This window comes from Muntiacus reevesi, chromosome 10 (genome assembly GCF_963930625.1).
Source record: "Muntiacus reevesi chromosome 10, mMunRee1.1, whole genome shotgun sequence".
Lineage (NCBI taxonomy): Eukaryota > Metazoa > Chordata > Mammalia > Artiodactyla > Cervidae > Muntiacus > Muntiacus reevesi.
In genome coordinates, this window is record NC_089258.1 from 36,047,476 (window position 1) to 36,065,558 (window position 18,083).

Genomic DNA, 18,083 nt, shown 5'->3' on the forward strand with positions numbered 1-18,083 from the left:
CTTTTCCTCCCTCCTTGCTTTAATGCTATCCAGGTGTGGCATTTCCCCCAGACTGGGAAATGTCTTCCCTTCAAATCTGCACCGGACGCAACCAACCAGCTAGATCTCAGGCCTGCTGTTACCTTATCCCTGGATTTGAAACTCAGAATCTTTTTCTAATTTCCACGTTGCCCCTCCATTCTTTGTCTTGTGTTTTATTGCACTGCACCAAGAAAGTAGAAAATCATTTCAATTGGTGGTAAAAGATGATTAAAACAAAATAACAAAGGCCTTGGCTGCAAACTGTTAGTTTTATTAAATTTGCTACTGTGTTGTAAATTGGTACCAGGGCAAACCTTTGGACAGTTATTTCAAAAGCTGCTGGAATTCATCAGTTGAGTGTATACATCTGCTCCTTTCTGAGCCTTATACAGAGTGAGGGCTGGGTCGTCAGCAGGGAAATAATGAGTTGGGTGTTACCTGCGTGAGAGGGGTGGACCCAAGGCCCATTGGGAGGGATACACAAGCCCAGTGGGTTCTCGGATCCCTGCTTTTTCATTCTTTATTCATTTAGTCCAGACCACGAGTTGGAACTCACAGCAGCCCCCAAGAGGAATAGTGGATGGACATTGTAAGACAAAAGTTCATTTTCCCAGACAAAAATTCTCTTCTTAGCAATGGAATCTCGGTATTCTGAGATGCACAGCTTTAATAAAAGGGCACTTGAATGGAAGGGGCTGTGGTCTACCAGGTCCTGCTCTGATAGGAGGGTAGGGGGCAGTGGATTTAACCCAGGCTGTCTAAAGACCTGGGTGCTGATTTGATATCTCAACTGCTGTTAAACCACCTATTCTGACTTACGCAGCTGGAGATGGGGGACTTGGGAAATCTTTGCGTTCAGTCCCCTGCTTTTACACCAGTGGGTTCCCATCGCTCAGTGACTCATGCCGCAGTATCTTCCTCAGAACCTCCCACCATTTTACTGCACGCTCTCAGCTGACCATTGTCATCGAACTTTAGCACTTTCTTTGACTTAGCTTGAAGGCCAGTCTTAATGCACTGTTCTTCCTCTCAAAACATTTACCCGTGTCCTGTTCTTTGCTGTTCCTACTGAATGCCACGCTCATCATTTATGTCTTGACATTTTCCCTATGTGCACTATCTCAAACTGTTAATTCCTTCAGCAGATACTACTGGAAACCTCGCCTGTGCCAAGCACTGTGCTAGGTACAGAGATGTAGCAGTGAAAGGCTGATGTTTCTTTTTGTCCTAAGAACGCTTAATATACACCAGGGAAGATGTCTGATTGCAACAAAGGGTGCTGAACTTTATAATCAAATGTGGGGAGATATGGGCACTTGGGAGAGGAATCAAGCTAACAGTGTTAGGAGTCTTCCCTTTCTCATCCTTCTAACCGCTCTTGGGCCCTCTTTTCTGTTGGTGCTCTTTAAGGTCTTCCTTAGTCACTTATCCTCTCTTTTGCCTACTGAACTATTTGAGAACAATGATATTGCCTTCTTCATCTTTGGAATGACTCCTACCAGAAGCTTCTTACATCCTTCTTATTTGAATTGCACAAGGAAAGCGGCATTGGGAGAGGGGAACTAAGTCATCTGAAATCACAGCCAAAGTTAATTGAAGAATCTTAGTCATTTTTCCTGACATGTGGTCCAGGTGACATCCACAGTGATGTCAAAATGCCTTTCGAGTTGTCCCTTCCCTAAGGCAGAGGATATTCTCTGCTTCAGATAATTAACAACTGCCCTCTTCCCATAAAACCTAAGCCCAAAGGACCTCTCAACCTAAAACAAAAATCAAGTGTTCTCGTAAAAATTCAGGGTGATACCCAAACAAAATTGGAATTAGGAGTATATTATTACTGCATAGGGGTGGGGAAAAAAAAACTGAGTGTATGAATGTTAAGAAATCCTTTGGAGAAGACCACTCATAGCTTCAGCCATCCAGTGAGGAAGGATATTTTGTTGTAAGTTTTAGTTCTCTTTAATCAATTTAGAATATGACAACGTCTAGCACAGTGCCCAAACTTGATAGGTAGTTTATTCCCACATCGTTCATCCCATGGGGAATATTTGGTCTTTCTGCCTTTCCTCCAAACCAGCTATCTCTACGGTGCTTGTGTCCTTTGCCTCGAAAGCCGTTTCTCTCTTCTTCCCCCGGCGTGGTTTCTCCTTCCGCCTCCTGTCAAGCCAGTGTACCTTCTCTGAGAAGACTTTTCAGATTCCTCCTCTGTGTTCGATGCTACCTGTGGTCCTACAGACCTCTTTAAGCTGTGTGAAAGCCACTCATTTTATTGTCTTTTCTTCCCCACAAGCCTATGAGTATCCAAAAGGCAGGACTGTATTTTATTGATCTTTGAATCCAGGAAACCTAGGAGAAGTTGGGACAACTCCGTGAATGCTATTTGGATGAATGAATGGATCAGCCAGGGAAATGATACATACATATTTATTCAGGATTTGAAAGAGTGGTCAAAGTCACGAAAGCAATTAGACAGCATAAAGCTAACTAACTGGACTGACTTCTGTGCCCTTTATTCATGACCACAAACGGGGAAATGGACTTCCCTGGTGGCTCAGCTGGTAAAGAATCCACCTGCAATGCGGGAGACCTGGGTTCAATCCCTGGGTTGGGAAGATCCCCTAGAGAAGGGAAGGGCTACCCACTCCAGTATTCTGGCCTAAAGCATTCCATGGACAGTATAGTTCATGGGGTCGCAAAGAGTTGGACATGACTGAGCGACTTTGACTTCACTTCAAAGATGAAATAGTATTGACATATTTGTGCACTTACATTCATAGAAAATTGTGTGTTTGTGTGTGATAATACATAGAAAGATACATAAAGAATGCTAACCAGAATGTTCTTCTTCTAAAAAATTACTCATTTATTTGATTATTAGTGTTTTTTCTTTGTTGCTGCGGGCAGACTTGTTGTTGTGGCAAGCGGAGGCGACCCTCTGGCTGCGGTTCTCAGGCTGCTCATTGCAGGGGCGTCTCTGGTTGCAGAGCACGGGCTCGTGGGCGTGCCTGGACTCAGTAGGTGTGGCGCACAGGCTTAGTTGCCCTGTGGCACGTGGGATCTTTCCGCACCAAGGATGGAACCCGTGTCCCCCGCATTGGCAGGCGGATTCTTAGCTCCTAGACCACTAGAGAAGTCTGGACTATTTTTGATAGCTGCTTCAATGTGATGGGATTTGATATAATTTTACCTTATTTTAATTATTTTATATAGTGCTTTAATTTGTTAAAGCAAGCGCGGGTGATCTTGATGGTTAGAAAAAAAGTAAAACAGTTGTGATTATATTACTATCCCTTCTCAATTAAAACAAAAATCAGCTCTCACTCTGGCAATAGGCTAGTGCTTAAGCTGTTTGTTCTATAACTCTACATAAGCAATAACGTCTCCTTTAGTCTGAGTTGTAGCTTCCTAAAAGACTTTAGAACTACAAGAGGAGTTTGTGTTATCTTCAGATATTTGCCGTGGTCTATACTTGATTGTCAATTAATGCACTGCTTACTAGTGTATAGTTATCCAAGGAGTCCTCTCAATATCATGGGAATGTCAAGGGTGCTAGAGTCAAATAGCATGATTTAAATTCTGCCATATAATTATTATCTCCCTGACCTTGGGCAGATCACTGAACTACACTCAACCCCAAATGAACAATGCAAATGATTTCTATCTTTCGGGTATATATTAGTAACTGTATGTGAAAATATGGACTAGCAAACTAAAAATATTTCTAGTACAAACATCTATCCAATCATTTGAGATAAAATATAACCGATGTTACTAGTGTTCTTCAAAATGCATGACAGATCAGAGAAGTTAAAAAAAAAAAAAAATATTGCTATAGGCAAACAATAAAATGGAACTGAGAATTAGACAGGTTAGCTCTGAATCTAGTTTTATTGATGTAGTTTGGACAAGGGAGAGCCTCCAGTTTGGCAAGTGAGTGGATTGAATATTCTCACTTATTCCAGGAGAGATCTGGCCCTGAAACTCTTGAGTGGGAAATCATATCTGAGGGCTTCAGAATGAAGTTAGGACTTCTGAAAGTTACATGCTTAATGAAAGGGTGTACTTGAGGGAAAATATCCATGTCTATGTCCTATATCTCATAAAGATTTGAGGTTTGAGTTTACATTGCTCACTATGGTCTGGGAATGCCTGAACTGAAAAAACTAACTGGAAGCAAAATGAAAAAGATGAGCTCTCGATGAATAATGTTTCAAGGCTACCTAGAAATTGTCCTCTGAGAGGGAATGTAGACTTGACCTTGGGGAACATGATTCCCCACCAATTAAAACCCAATGAACATGAGCTGACATGTCAAAATAAAAAAAAAAAAACACAAAAAACATAAAAACTTAAGAATAAGGGTCAGAAATCAACATCAGTTTTTATTAAACTTTGACATTGATAAGAAGTGTGTACATTCATATTTTTGTGTAACCAGGAAAAAGAAATAATAAAGTATAATCTGTAAAAATTAGATGGACTAACTAGGGGTAAAGAGTAAAAATAAAGAGATCCAGTATATCCAAAGGAAGGTAAGAAAGGGGGGATGTAAATAAGCAAGGAAAAAGGATGATAAATGGAGAGCATAACAAGATGGGATAAATTAATTAGTAGTCACCACACTAATCAGATTAAAGTCGACTATGATGATGTAGATTCTCATGTTGGATTTAATTGAATATAAATTCATTGAAAGGTTAGAGGTAAAGGAATGGAAAATATTTGCCAGGAAAAAGCTAACCAAAACACACTAGTATTAATATCAGGTAAAGGAAATATTAAGACAAAAAATATTTTTTTTAAGATATAGTGATTACCATATAATGATAAATGGGAGTTATATAATGATTCTGAGCTTGTATATACCAAATAACATGCCCTGAAAATATATAAATCGACTATGACACTTACCTTTAAGAAAGAAAGGTGATAAATCCACAGTGGTTTTATAATATTTTAACATACTTTCTCAATAATTAGTATACTAAGCAAAAAAAAAAAATAGAATAATAATCTAGTTGACTTTGAACAACACACACAAAAAAAATGTTTCATCTGACAAAAATATATAGAACCCTGCTACTGAATTAAATATAAATATTTTCTTCTAGAATGTATGGAGTATGCTTTTTTTAATTTATTATGTCCCAGGCCACAAAATGACAACAGGAAGTATCAAAGAATAAATATCACATAGAACAGCGTTTCTGTCCACACACAACACATAAATATATAAGCCAGTAAACAAGCAGACAAGTAAATAAATGAAGAGGGTTAAAACATCTTTTGGATCAATTGGGTGTGTGATCAAAACAGCAAGAAATCTTATATACGATCCTGTGTGTGCGTGGTCGCTCAGCCGTGTCTGACTCTCTGTGACCCCATGGAGTGTAGCCCCCCAGGCTCCTCTGTCCCTGGGGATTCTCTAGGCAAGAATGCTGGAGTGGGTTGCCATGCCCTCCTCCAGGAAAATCTTCTCAGCCCAGGGATCAAACCCAGGTCTCTCGCATTGCTGGCAGATTCTTCACCCTCTGAGCCATAAGGGAAGCCCAAGATTACTGGAGTGAGGAGCCTATCCTTTCTCCAGGGGAACTTCTCAACCCAAGAATCAAACTGGGGTCTCCTGCATTGCAGGTGGATTCTTTACCAGCTGAGCTACCCCGGAAGCCTGTATAAGATACTAGCAGACCAAATATATCAATATTTTAAAACCTACAGACTCAAACAAATCCATATACATTGCATCAAGTGGATTTTCCCAGGATAAAATGAGATGTTAGAGTTATATGGTCTATGAATGTAATTCACAAGACCAGCATATGAAAATATATTTCTTAATAAAATTGTCTTACTAGATGCAGAATTTTAAAACTCTTAATAAAATCAAGTCCCTTCATGATAAAAAAACAAAACCAGTAACACCATTTGTCCTACCTGACCCAGCTAGGCAAAAAAATATCAACAAAATTTCTGAGGATTGAAAAGGGAGAGACTAAACCATCATGACCCTCGCATATAAAAGACTGCACAGAAAAATTAATAAGAATCAACAAAGTAGTGAAACTAATAAAACAGCCTGTGAGGACTGATGAATAGAATATCAATCTAGAAATTATTTTTGTCAGCTCTAAGACATGAAGATACAAATATAGATATACCTGCAATATATATGTGGATGGGTAGATAGATTAAAGCTATCATTAACTGTAACAGTGACATCTATAAAATGCTTAGAGTTAGGAATATATCCCTAATAAAAAATCATCACAGTTTTTATGAAGAAAGCTTTAAAAACTTTATTGAAATCATAAAAGGAGACCTAAATAAATAAAAAGATCAACTACACAGTTAAATGGGAGGATACAATGTCATAAAGAAGTGTTTTATCCTCAAATGCATCTATAAATTCAATGAAATTGGAATTAAAATCCCAACAGGCATTTCAGAAAATGAAACTAATAATTCACTTGAAAAAGTGAAAGGGTCTTTTGATGGAGAAAACCAAAGTAGAGTGGACTTGTAGATAAATCAAGACTTTTCTAAAACTATGGAAATTAAGACAAACTGCTATTGATAAGATAACAGGAAAAAAATAAACTAATGAAACAAGATAACTGTCCCCCACCAAAAAAGAAAGCTTATCTAAGTTCTGAATGACATACGGCAAAGAATGTGCCACAATTCAGTAGTGAAAGGATTAAGTTTTACATAAATAATGTCAGACAAGTGATTCATCTCTATTTGGGGGGAAACAGTCCTTACCACCATCATTTTAAAAACTGTTTGTGGTTGATTGAAGCCATACATGTAAAAATAAAAACTTAAAACTATTGGAAGAAAATAGGGGAGACTACTTTAATTTGTGTTTGTGAATACCTTGGAGCAAAGAAATGTTTATTTAACAAGCCAACAAAAGGCCAAATCATGAAGGAAATGATTAAAACTCTTTATTCAACAAAACAACCTAAACAGAATGAGAAAGAAAAAAAAATTGCAAAGGCTCAGTGTCCAGTATCTGTAAATGCGTGACTTATCAATAAAGACAAAAGAACCCAATTTAAAATAGGCCAGAGTGATGAACAATCAGTCAACACAGGTAGAAACACATGTTGTCAGGCATACATGAAATGGTACTCAGGCTTGTTAGCCATCAGGGAAAGGCGAAGCAGAATGATACCACCAGCGACGCCCCTAAGGCGTTGGTCTCTCAGTCGTGTCTGACTCTGTGACCCCATGGACTGCAGCCCGCCAGACTCCTCTGTGCATGGGACTCTCTAGGCAAGAGTACTGGCCATTGCCTTCTCCAGGCAATCTTTCTAACCCAGGGACTGAACCCACGTCTCCTGCATTGCAGGCAGACTCTTTACCATCTGAGCCACCAGGGAAGCCCAAATATAATTTAATACCCATCAGATTAGCTACAAAGTTACATGTTTGGTAGAATCTAGTGCGGCCCGGGACCTGGAACAATGGAAAATCTGTTAGTAGGTGTGTTAATTGGTACACTCTTGGAGAGTAATCTAGCAATATCTAATAAAGTTGATGATGGATAGGGAGGCCTGGCGTGCTGCGGTTCATGGGGTCACAAAGAGTCGGACACGACTGAGCGACTGAACTGAACTGAATAAAGTTGAAGATGCAATTATCTTCAGCCTAGCAATACCACTTTAGATGTATTTCCTACAGACACTCATGCTTTATGTGCAAAGGAATGTGAACATGTATGTTTATAGCAATGTTATTGGAAATAACAAATAAAAAGATTACCAACGATGATAGTAATAATGACAGAGATATAATCTGGGCGCTTATCAGGAAAAGAATGATCAAAGGAAGTATATTACTGCATTGATCTATATGATCAATATGTGTGATCTCAAAAACAATGCTGGGTTTAAAAAAAAACAGCTACACAATAATAAATGTAGTATTAAAACACCTAGGAAGTTTAAAACATGCAGAGCAACACATAGGCACAAGAAATATAAAAACACTCATGTGAGAGAGAAATGGTTGATTGAAAACAAAAAATACAAAACAGTATGTTTTATTTCTTTTACACCAAAAAGAAAAGAGGAAGAAAACATGGCAAAATGTTTTAATTTGACAGAGCTGGGTGGTAAGTCTAAGGGGATTTGTTATAACGTTCCTTGTATTTTTCTATATGATTAATATATTTTCTAATCAAGACGATACTAATGGTATGTATAGTGTGCCTGGGCACATCATCTCAGGCTCCGAAAGTGATTGTTTCCTTCTCTTCCCGTGGCTGGAAGCTGGCGTATGACGCACCCAGGGATTACCCTCTTATCCTTAGCCCAAGGCGGCCCTGGAATCCTCGGGCTCTTCCTGAGCCAGAGGCATCCTAGGTGGTCCCCCCACCGTGTCTCCCAGCTTAATCAATCTGGGTGGCAGATTTAGAGCTACATCCTTCTCAGCGCAGAATTTTAAGTGCTGAGGCAGCTTCTAGCTTGTAGAAAAGCCTGTGGCAGGAAGATGCAACGCCACATTCCTCGTTAAATTAGGGCTGCTTGTCACATTCTTCCCAGATCCCCATTTTGTAGACGAAGAAATGGATGATCAGAGAGGAGGCAGGGCTCGCCCATGAGTGAGTCAGTCATGGTGTTTAAGAGGATGTGTGTCTCTCCTGACTTCTAGAACTCTCCAACTAGTCTTTCCATCTAGTTCCAACTTTCCAACATGTAGCTGATGCTACATGATTCAAAAACTTGATCTTTTCACCTCTGCTGTCTTTTCTGGTTTGTAACAGCCAGGGTCTTCACCTCCAGAGAGCAGAGTCTTGGGATGGAATTGGACAGACTTGCGTAAGTTTCTGTCCTGTGTGTGACTGCAGGCAGGTAGCTTAGCCTCTCTAGGTGTTTGTCTCCTCAGCTAAAAACTTTTCATGGTAAATATTCAAGGGACTGCTGTTTTGCTTAAATGATGCTATTCATATGAGGTGCCAGGCATAGTGCCTGGCATGTGATAAATACCCGACAAACAGAAGCTACAATTGCTATAATTATTGCAGAAGCTAGGGTATCAAAAAAGTATAATACAGTTCAGTTGCACAGACTATAGAGAGAGAGTGTATGATAAATGAATGCCATAATATGGAAACAATAGGAGGTCGATACGGAGGAATCCAGAGGCTCAGAGAGAATTTCCTGGAGCAAGCAAAATGGGGTATTTCCATTGTGAGATGATGTTCCCTGCCCTCTTTCTCCTATTGTACTTTTGTAGTTCTCATTTTATCTTCACAGTGGTATGGGACAAGAGTCATATGTCTTAATTAAAAGGTAGGAAAACAGGCTGAGAGGAAGAAAGTGACTTGCTTGTAGATTTCAGAAGGGTTTTTAATTGACCTGTCATGATACTAATTAGACACCAACATTTTAAGAAGTTGACATTTTTGCCAAAAGCTAGGTCATGGTGTGTTTAGACTCCTTAATAACATATATTTTCTTAAGATAGTAATTTTATAATCTATAACTAAATTTACTTTTAGGTTGTGCTTCAGATTTGATACACATCACCATCAATACATTTCTGGGGAAAAGGACTGAAAAATCATACCACTTAGAAATGTCAGTGTTTTTATTTCTAATTGCCATAGATGCAAACCTAAGGCAGATGTGTCATTTGAGATATTTGTGAAACAATGATGGTTAAACATAAAAGCATTTAAAAAAAAAGTCATATCAAGGATTCAAAACAAGCCACCCTTCAAAACTAGCCAAACAATCTCGTCATATTTAAATCCGGCCATTTAAACTTACTAGCTAAAAGCCTGAAATTAATCTGAGATGTGATGCATTAATGATTGAATTCTGGTGGAAGTTAGCTTTCAAATAAACTGGCACTCAGAACTCTAGGAGAGAAATCAGAAGTGATGAAACTGATTGTATTTCAGATGAAGTGGTAAAATTTTAGTTTTAAACAAAGAGAAATAGGAAGTTTCAGGTGGAAGCGTGTTCCCATCACTGCCGTACATGGAGAGGTTTTGAGCTGGAGAGTAGCTTTGGATCTAAGAATATTGTGATGGTGTTGGCGAGATTGGAAAGGGGAGATGCTCGAGGCAAGAGGGCGAGCCAGAGCTGTCAAGGTTGGGATGTAGATGGTAGCAAGGACGCACAGGAAAAGACATGGAAACTGTTGGATGGGCTTGTTGACAAGGCTTAGGGTCTGCTTGGATGTGGGAGACTCAGGAGGGGACGGGGTTCCAGTGGCAGCATTAAGACTTTCCAGATGGTTTTCAGAGCAGCTGAAAGGAACAAGCTGACATAAATGTCCTACTTTTAGGCCAACTGTGAAATAGGTCCTAACCTCCAGCAAAGCCTTCAGAAGCCATAACCTGTCCTTTTCAAAAAATTCTCTTCTACCTTAAAAGAGGAGAAGAGAAGTCACTCAGTCGTGTCCGACTCTTTGCGACCCCATGGACTGTAGCCCACCAGGCTCCTCGGTCCTTGGGATTTCCCAGGCATGAATACTGGAGTGGGTTGCCATTTCCTTCTCTAGGGGATCTTCCTGACCTAGGGATTGAACCCAGGTCTCCCACATTGTAGGCAGACACTTTACTGTCCAAGCTACCAGGGAAGCTCTTCTACCTTAGGCTCTTGAGAAAAGAGCCCTGGTTTAGCACTATTCTGACTTTAACTTGGAGAAAATATAGTTTTATCACAAGAATTCTTAAGTGGAGAAATATCATCTTTTTCATAGCATTTTTGCCATGATTTCCCTTCTCTACCTTTTAATGAAGGGAATGGCTTCTAATTACCTATGTGAAAACTTGGGATAACAGCCCCTGCCCCAAAGAGCCACTCTCAGGCTTCTGAGAGATAATCATGCATATGCCACACACGCACTGTTTGGAAGGAGGGTATTAAGGTTTCTCTGCCCATCAGATACTTTCTCTGTAACGCCTGCAGGTAATAAGGACAGTGGTGGAAGTTACTGGGGAATCAATTTTGTCCCAGGGCAAAGACAAGCCTGGGATCCAGAAATTTCAAAACTTGAAACAGCCACCTAGAGAGAGAGAAAAAGAGAGAGCCACATGCCCTGAGGGTGTTCTAGCCAAGCACTGTGGCAGAAAAGAGTTTCCATCGAACCATGATGCATAGGATAGATGATGGTTTTTTTCATCTTCAGGGGTTTACCAAACCAAGTTTATCTATAGTTATTTGTCTCTCCATTCCTTCTGGTAAAGAGAGCACAGCAAAACTCTCAGTGGATGAGAATGTTGATAATTTAGCTTTAAGAGTAACAGGTTAACATTTGTTAGCTATTTATCGTTGGCTGGACACATAGGTGCTTTATGTGCCCTCACGTTCAACCTGTGGGAAAATGCTGTGAAACCAGGCTTCTGACTAATTTGAAATAGGCTCGGAGCACGGGAACCCCTGCCTATGACTTCTCAGTGAGCAAGTGAGGAAGCCAGGATGGACACATGTGTCTGCTCACCTCCAAGTGGTGTTTGCTGAGACGGAGGAGGAGGGAGAGGGGAGGAGCCCAGGCAAAGTGGGGGAGAAAGCAGTCACAAATGTCAGCAGAGCCCCTAAATATCATCAGGCATAAGTCATTTGGATGCACACCACGAATGAAAAAGCACAAGATAGAGACGTATTCTTCACAGTCTCACGCTTTTCCACCCAAGCGCGCCATCTGCTTCAGACAGTGACCATATGCCCCCAGTAGCCTGGGAGGTAGCCTGTAGAAATTTTTTTTTTTTAATTTTATTCCCTAATTGGGCCATACTTGTTTAATGTAAAACATACCTCCATATATATATATATTTTTTTAATTTTATTGATTTGGCTGTGTCGAGCCTTTGTTGTAGCATGCCGGACCTTTGCCCTAACCCTAACCCTAACCCTAACCCTAACCCATCATGTGGAATCTTTTGTTTGTAGCTCATGCACTTTCTAGTTGTGCTGAGTGGGCTTCAAAGTGCACAGGATCAGTAGTTGCTGTGCATGAACCTAGGTGCCCTGGGACCTGTGGGAGCTTAGTTCCCTGACCAGGGATCAAACCCACGTCCTTAGTATTGCAAGGCGGATTCTTAGCCACTGGACCTCCAGGAACTCCCAGCCTCCATATTTCAAAGCAAAGTAAATGTACAATAGAGTGCATATCATCTTTATCTCAGGCCTTCATGCATCTCCTGGGAAAGCCATTCTTCCTCCTGCCCCAATATTCCAGTTTCAGAAGCACCATCTGAAAATGTATACATTCACTGGTCTAGAGGTAGTTCAAATATCCAATAAACTTTTATAAAAGCCTCTAATTATATCAACAAATCAGCATTCCAGAGGTTTACAAGGCAACCACTATTCATACAGTTATACATATAATATCTCAAGATTTTTATGCATTTTGCCTACTTAGTTTTCATTGGCAGAACGCGGCTGGAATCTCCAGGGACTTCTGGTCTACCCTCAATATTCTTAACCTGCTCCAGCAGTGCTGAAACAAGCTCTCTCTTGGGTCATAAGCCCAGCATTCTCAGAAGGGTTGTGTTCTTCGGCAGCCTCCTTCAGTGCTCATAAACTCTAGCTCCTCATTGTGTTGAGAGTCAGGAGATACTGTCTGTTGTCACTGCACCTGTTATCTTATTGGCCTTATCCAAACAGCCCCAGCCCGAGCAGCAGCTGAAACAACAGATGGGCAGGGGGACTTGAGATTTTTTGACACCATCCTTTTGTTTATGAATCCCCCCTCACCCCAACTCTGGAATCTGATAGGAATTCTCTTCATTACCATTTTGTGCTTTCTTTTTTTCCCATGGCACATTTTTATTATTAAAAAGTAATTAATTGGTGCAGAGGGAGATGAAAGAGAAGAATAACATTTCCCTTTGAAAATGGTCAGAAAGGAAATGGGGGTGGTGATGTGGTCATATGGGTAAATATATCTTTGCCCTGGAAGATAATTGCCAGTATCCAGGTTCCTTCCACGGCAGGGAGTTCAAGGAAGGAGCTGAGAAGAGACAAGAAGCGGAGGAAGGTGATCTGGTATAAAACTGAGTGCCAGGAAAGTGGAACAGGCATTGCTCGGGGGGATCCTGAGAGCAGAGGAGAGATGCAATCTAGGTAAACTGGAAATCTAGCAGGAACCAAAGGCTGGAATTGCGATTGCAGGACAAGATTTCCCTTTGCAAGGAGTGAAGTTGTTCAAGCAGACCTGAACTAGGAATTAGGGAGGCAGAGTGCAGGATATAATTTAATGCCATGTGGTTGTAAGCAAGTTGCTTAATCTCCTTATGCCTCAGATTCATCATCTGTAAAATAAACATGAAACTACTAGTATACATGTAGTGTTGTTTTGATTCTCAAATGAGAAAACACGCAGAAAGTGCTTAGCCCCAGGCTTGACATTCATTTAATAGCTGCTGCTATTATTATTATTTTAGTCAAGAGTGAGAGGCACAGTGCGGAGCAAGTGGCAGGGAGATGGATAGTCACTGGATGTGAACCGTGAGGAAAGGACTTGCTTGCTTATGTGGGGTTTCCGCTCGGATCTTCAAATGAGGGCAGTAGAACAGTGCCTGCAGAACCCGGCATGGCGCCTTCCCACCTCTGTGCTTTTACTCATCCCATTTATTTTTCCTAGATGGCATTCTCCAAGACATCTTCATTATGGGCCATATACCATCTAATTCTTATCCACCAGGATTATTCTAAAGATTAAACTAAAAATAAAAAGTGCTCAGTCGTTCAGTCGTGTCCAACTCTTGGCGGCCCCATGGACTGTAGCCCTCCAGACTCTTCTGTTGATGGAATTTTCCAGGCAAAAGTACTGGAGTGGTTGCCACTTTCTATCCAGCCAGGGATCGAACTCACATCTCTCGTGTCTCCTGCATTGGCAGGCAGATTCTTTACCGTTAGCGCCACCTGGTAATATCCGTGGTCGTATGTCAGTTGATGCCTCATTTTAGTATAGCCCATCATAAGTGGGAGGGTGGCTTAATCACAGTAGACATGAAAAATTACTGGATAACTAACTTATGTGTGGATTCTAACTTGTGACACAGATGAAAACAGAAAACAGAAACAGACTCGTAGACATAGAGAATGTTCTTGTGGTTGCCAGAGGAGAGTGGGATGGGGGAGGGAAGGATTGCAAACTTGGGACTATCAGATGCCAACTAGTATGTATAGGATGAACACCCAGGTCCTACTATATAGCACAGGGAGCTATATTCAATCTCCTGTAACAAACCATAACGGAAAAGAATATGAAAAAGAATGTGTGTCTGTGTACAAAGGAGGCACTTTTGCTGCACAGCAGAAATTAATATAACATTGTAAATCAACTATGCTTCAATAAAATTTCTAAAAAACAAATAACAATTATTGAATAATTAAATATGCGGGTGGTATCAAAAACAAGCCAGACTAGTAGAAATGTACTCAAGAGGGTGCATTTTGTCTGTCCCCAGCCTTGCATCAGCATAGTTGATAGTCTTCCTTATGTTTTTGTTTTCCAGAGATGTCCGTCTGGGCAGTATGTACCAGTATTGGGTCATCGCTCTTTCAGGAAATGAAGAGAGTGAGCCGTCACCTGCTGCCACGTACATCCACGGAAGCGGGTACTGTGGTGATGGCATCATTCAGAGGTAAGTAGGTGTGGCTACAGACAGGGCGGGGGGCAATGCTAATTAGGCCAGGAGGAGGTGGTCGGGGTGCCAGAGAGAAGCGCTTATGGGCTACGCTTCAGGGTGTGAGCTGTGAGGGAGCACCAGCAATCTGCAAGTCGATCTGTCTGCGAGTCGTTGGCAGGCCTCAGAAGAAAAGCTGTGACTCTTTTTTTGAGCAAACACGTTTCTCAAATGTGTAGTAATGTAAGATTTCCACGGGGCCGCCATTCCGCACTGACTGCCACGGTGCTCTTGTTCCTCATTGTTTCCTGTGAGCCACAAAGATTCTGTTAGCTTTTTCCACCTCAGTCCACATTCAGTTAACAGGACACAGGGCACCTACGTGAGAACACTTTCACATTCTTTGCTGGTTACCGTTTACACTTATTAAAACTGAAAGTGTATTTATTGTTTCTATTGTGTTATATCAACAATTTACAAAACGGGTCAGTCTCGTAGAAACAGCAAAATATTTCAACTCTTCTGTAATGTTGAAACCATAAATAGTAAGCAGCCCTCTAGAGTGAACATTGAATATGACTTTTAAGTACAGGAGGCAAATGAATCGGTAAGTGTAAAGATTCCGCACGAGCAGCCAAAAGAAAGGATAAGTGTGATTAGAAGATAGAAAGCTGTGTGTCTAGAAAACGGATTTTATCGGCTCATCAGTCCATTCATCCCCTGTCCACAGAGCAAGATGTTACGCAACTGAGAAAGAGTGGCGAGAAGCCATCAAGACTTTTGCATTGTTGGAAAAAAAAAGGAAATCTTTGGGTTTTTTTTTTCCCCTTCAGATTAAGCATAAAAATGTCTTGTCACCCAGTTAAATAGTTTTGGCCCTCAAGATGAAAAAGAGACCAAGGATCATTCACAAACTCCTTATTGCTAAATCTATGTTCTTTCTTGGAATCACAGTTACAAATGACACTATTGCCAAGGGACTTTTAAAACTATTGGCGGATTTAATAATAAACGTTACATATGGAGATGACACAACATGCTGTTGGCAAAATTCCATCATTAAATGGCACCATTGGGTGTCACAGAGTATCTGTACACCGTGGGATTGCAATTACTATTTCTGTAGGGGGAGGGGCACTTTAAAGGGAATTTGTTTCACTGATGTGCAGAACATGAATCAATTCGTAGGTATAGTCCATATAATGAAAGAAAAGGGCTCAATGGCTGTTTCCTTGGCTTATCATTGACACTCGTGCTAGAGGTCAGGAGCAATTTAATTGGATGTTGATGATTTTGTGGTCTGTGATATACACTGGAAAGCTGCTGTGGAATGGAAGGACCAGCTAGGAGCACAGCAAGGATGATGCAGCGATGCAGAGGAAGAGTGTGTCCATGAATACACATTTGCACAGACACCCACTACTGGCCAACAGTCTGCCTTCTGATCGTGGCTCAGCACTGAAGGGAAAAGCAGATGTCAAGAGTATGATCGGATGTGGCCAGTGAACCACATCTGCCCAACTGATTGTGCAAAAGGATAGCAGTGTGTGCAAGACACTGCTCCCCTAAAACCCTGAAATAAACCAGCTGCTACAAGCAGGGTGCTAAGCCAAGTTTTTGAAATAATGAATGACTTTTTTTGTTTTTTCTTTACTGTTAACACTGATAAAGACCAGTATTGAATATTTGTGCAATTTCAAGTGATTTGCTGAAGTGATGTAGCTCAGGAATATATATATATACACACACACACATACATACACATGTGTGTATATATGTATGTATGTATGTATGTATCCATGTCTTAAACATCCTACACCTATAATTTCAAAGCTGAATTATCTAGATTTCGATACGGAGGGGGCTAATAATAAGGATTTTTAAGTGTTGAATTATGACGCAAACCACCTGATTGCCAAGAAGTTGACTCCTCAAACTTACAAAATAAAACCCCACAACCCCACACTTGTCAGAGATTGACATTGATGGTGTGCTATTGTCTGCATTTAAGATCCTCATCCAGGTGCAACAATCCAACCTGAACATATGGTTTCAGGCGCTTAATGTAACAAAATTGGGCAGAGGGAAGATACTCTTTCCTTCCACATGAAGACATCTACTTCTAGCTTTTGATACAGCTGTTTTCTGATAGAACCCTGAGCAAGTGAACAAGATCATCTCCAGGGAAAGTGCTGAATCTTTTGTGGGTCCGTGATTAAGCTACATATCCAGAGCATCCAGGAAACAGTCACGGTCATTGCCAACAACCCATAATTGTGACTTGGGATTTTTTAATTTAGCAAGAGGAATAAAAAAGAAACTCACTATGTGTAGGAACTGGTCTACAATTCTGTCTACCCATTTTGGAATCAGATATAGATAGAACTTCCTTGATGGCTCAGGTGGTAAAGAATCTGCCCACAGTGCAGGACACCTGAGTTCAATCCCTCGGTCGGGAAGATCCCCTGGAATAGGAAATGGCAACCCACTCACTATTCTTGCTTGGGGAATCCCATGGACAGAGGAGTCTGGCAGGCTACACAGTCCATGGGATCTCAAAGAGTCAGACAGGACTGAATGACTAACCCTTTTACTTTTCAGAGATATACTGATAAAACACTGCAGGCAGTATCATCACTGACCGAAAACTGCTGGTAGTAGTAGTAATTTAAATATCATTCTGAGCAAGGTTTTTTAGTATTTTTTATACCTAGGATTAATAACCTTCATAGACGTCAAATAGGTATTGAATTACCTGCAGGTACCAAGCAGTTGCATTCAGTTTTCTACCAACTGTGTCAACAACTGGTTGGTACCTAACCTAAGCCAAAAAAAAAAAAAAACTTTGAGGGTGAGAAGGGCTGTCATCTTCACTAACTGGATTTTTCATGGGATGATACATGCTAATTTGCTGTATATACGCAAAGGAATTTATGAAGAAATACAGATAGACTCAACACTCAGTGAGGTCCCTGATGAAAAAAAAGCACTGGATGACTGCTATAATGATAATTATAAATACTTATTAAGACTACTAGGCAGAAGGCACTGTGCTACCCTATAACCCCCTTGGGTCCTTCCAACAACCATGTGAGATAGGCCTTATTACCTTACTTCACAAAAGAGACACCTTGCCCCCAAAGATTAAAATGGTTTTCTGAAGCTTACATACTCAGTAAGGAGCAGAACCAAGATGTAGGCCTAGGGCCCACATTTTTATCTGGATTTACCATTGCCTTGCCGTGACTGATGGCGCTGCAGAACTAACAAGTGAAGGGATAGCTCTGTGCTATTTCCTCTTTCCCAGACACTGTGCCAGGCATCGGGGTGCTAGGATGACAAAACCTCTGTCACATCCTTTGACTTCCTAAAGCCTAGGGCGGGGTGCTCTCAAGTAACAGGCAGAGGTGGTTGATCTGACAAGCGCTGTGATAGATGGAGCCCCTCGTCTCTGGACTCAGAGAAG

At 40.9% G+C, this 18,083-nt stretch overlaps 1 protein-coding gene across 2 annotated transcripts in view; it reads left to right on the forward strand.

The window, feature by feature from the left end:
* Positions 1-18,083, forward strand: part of PAPPA (pappalysin 1) — a 257,144-nt gene that overhangs the window by 98,455 nt on the left and 140,606 nt on the right. For both annotated transcript variants that reach the window (XM_065946622.1, XM_065946623.1), the window contains exon 8: positions 14,507-14,635. In XM_065946622.1, coding sequence (XP_065802694.1) covers positions 14,507-14,635 — 129 coding nt within the window. The remainder of the gene's footprint in view (positions 1-14,506; positions 14,636-18,083) is intronic.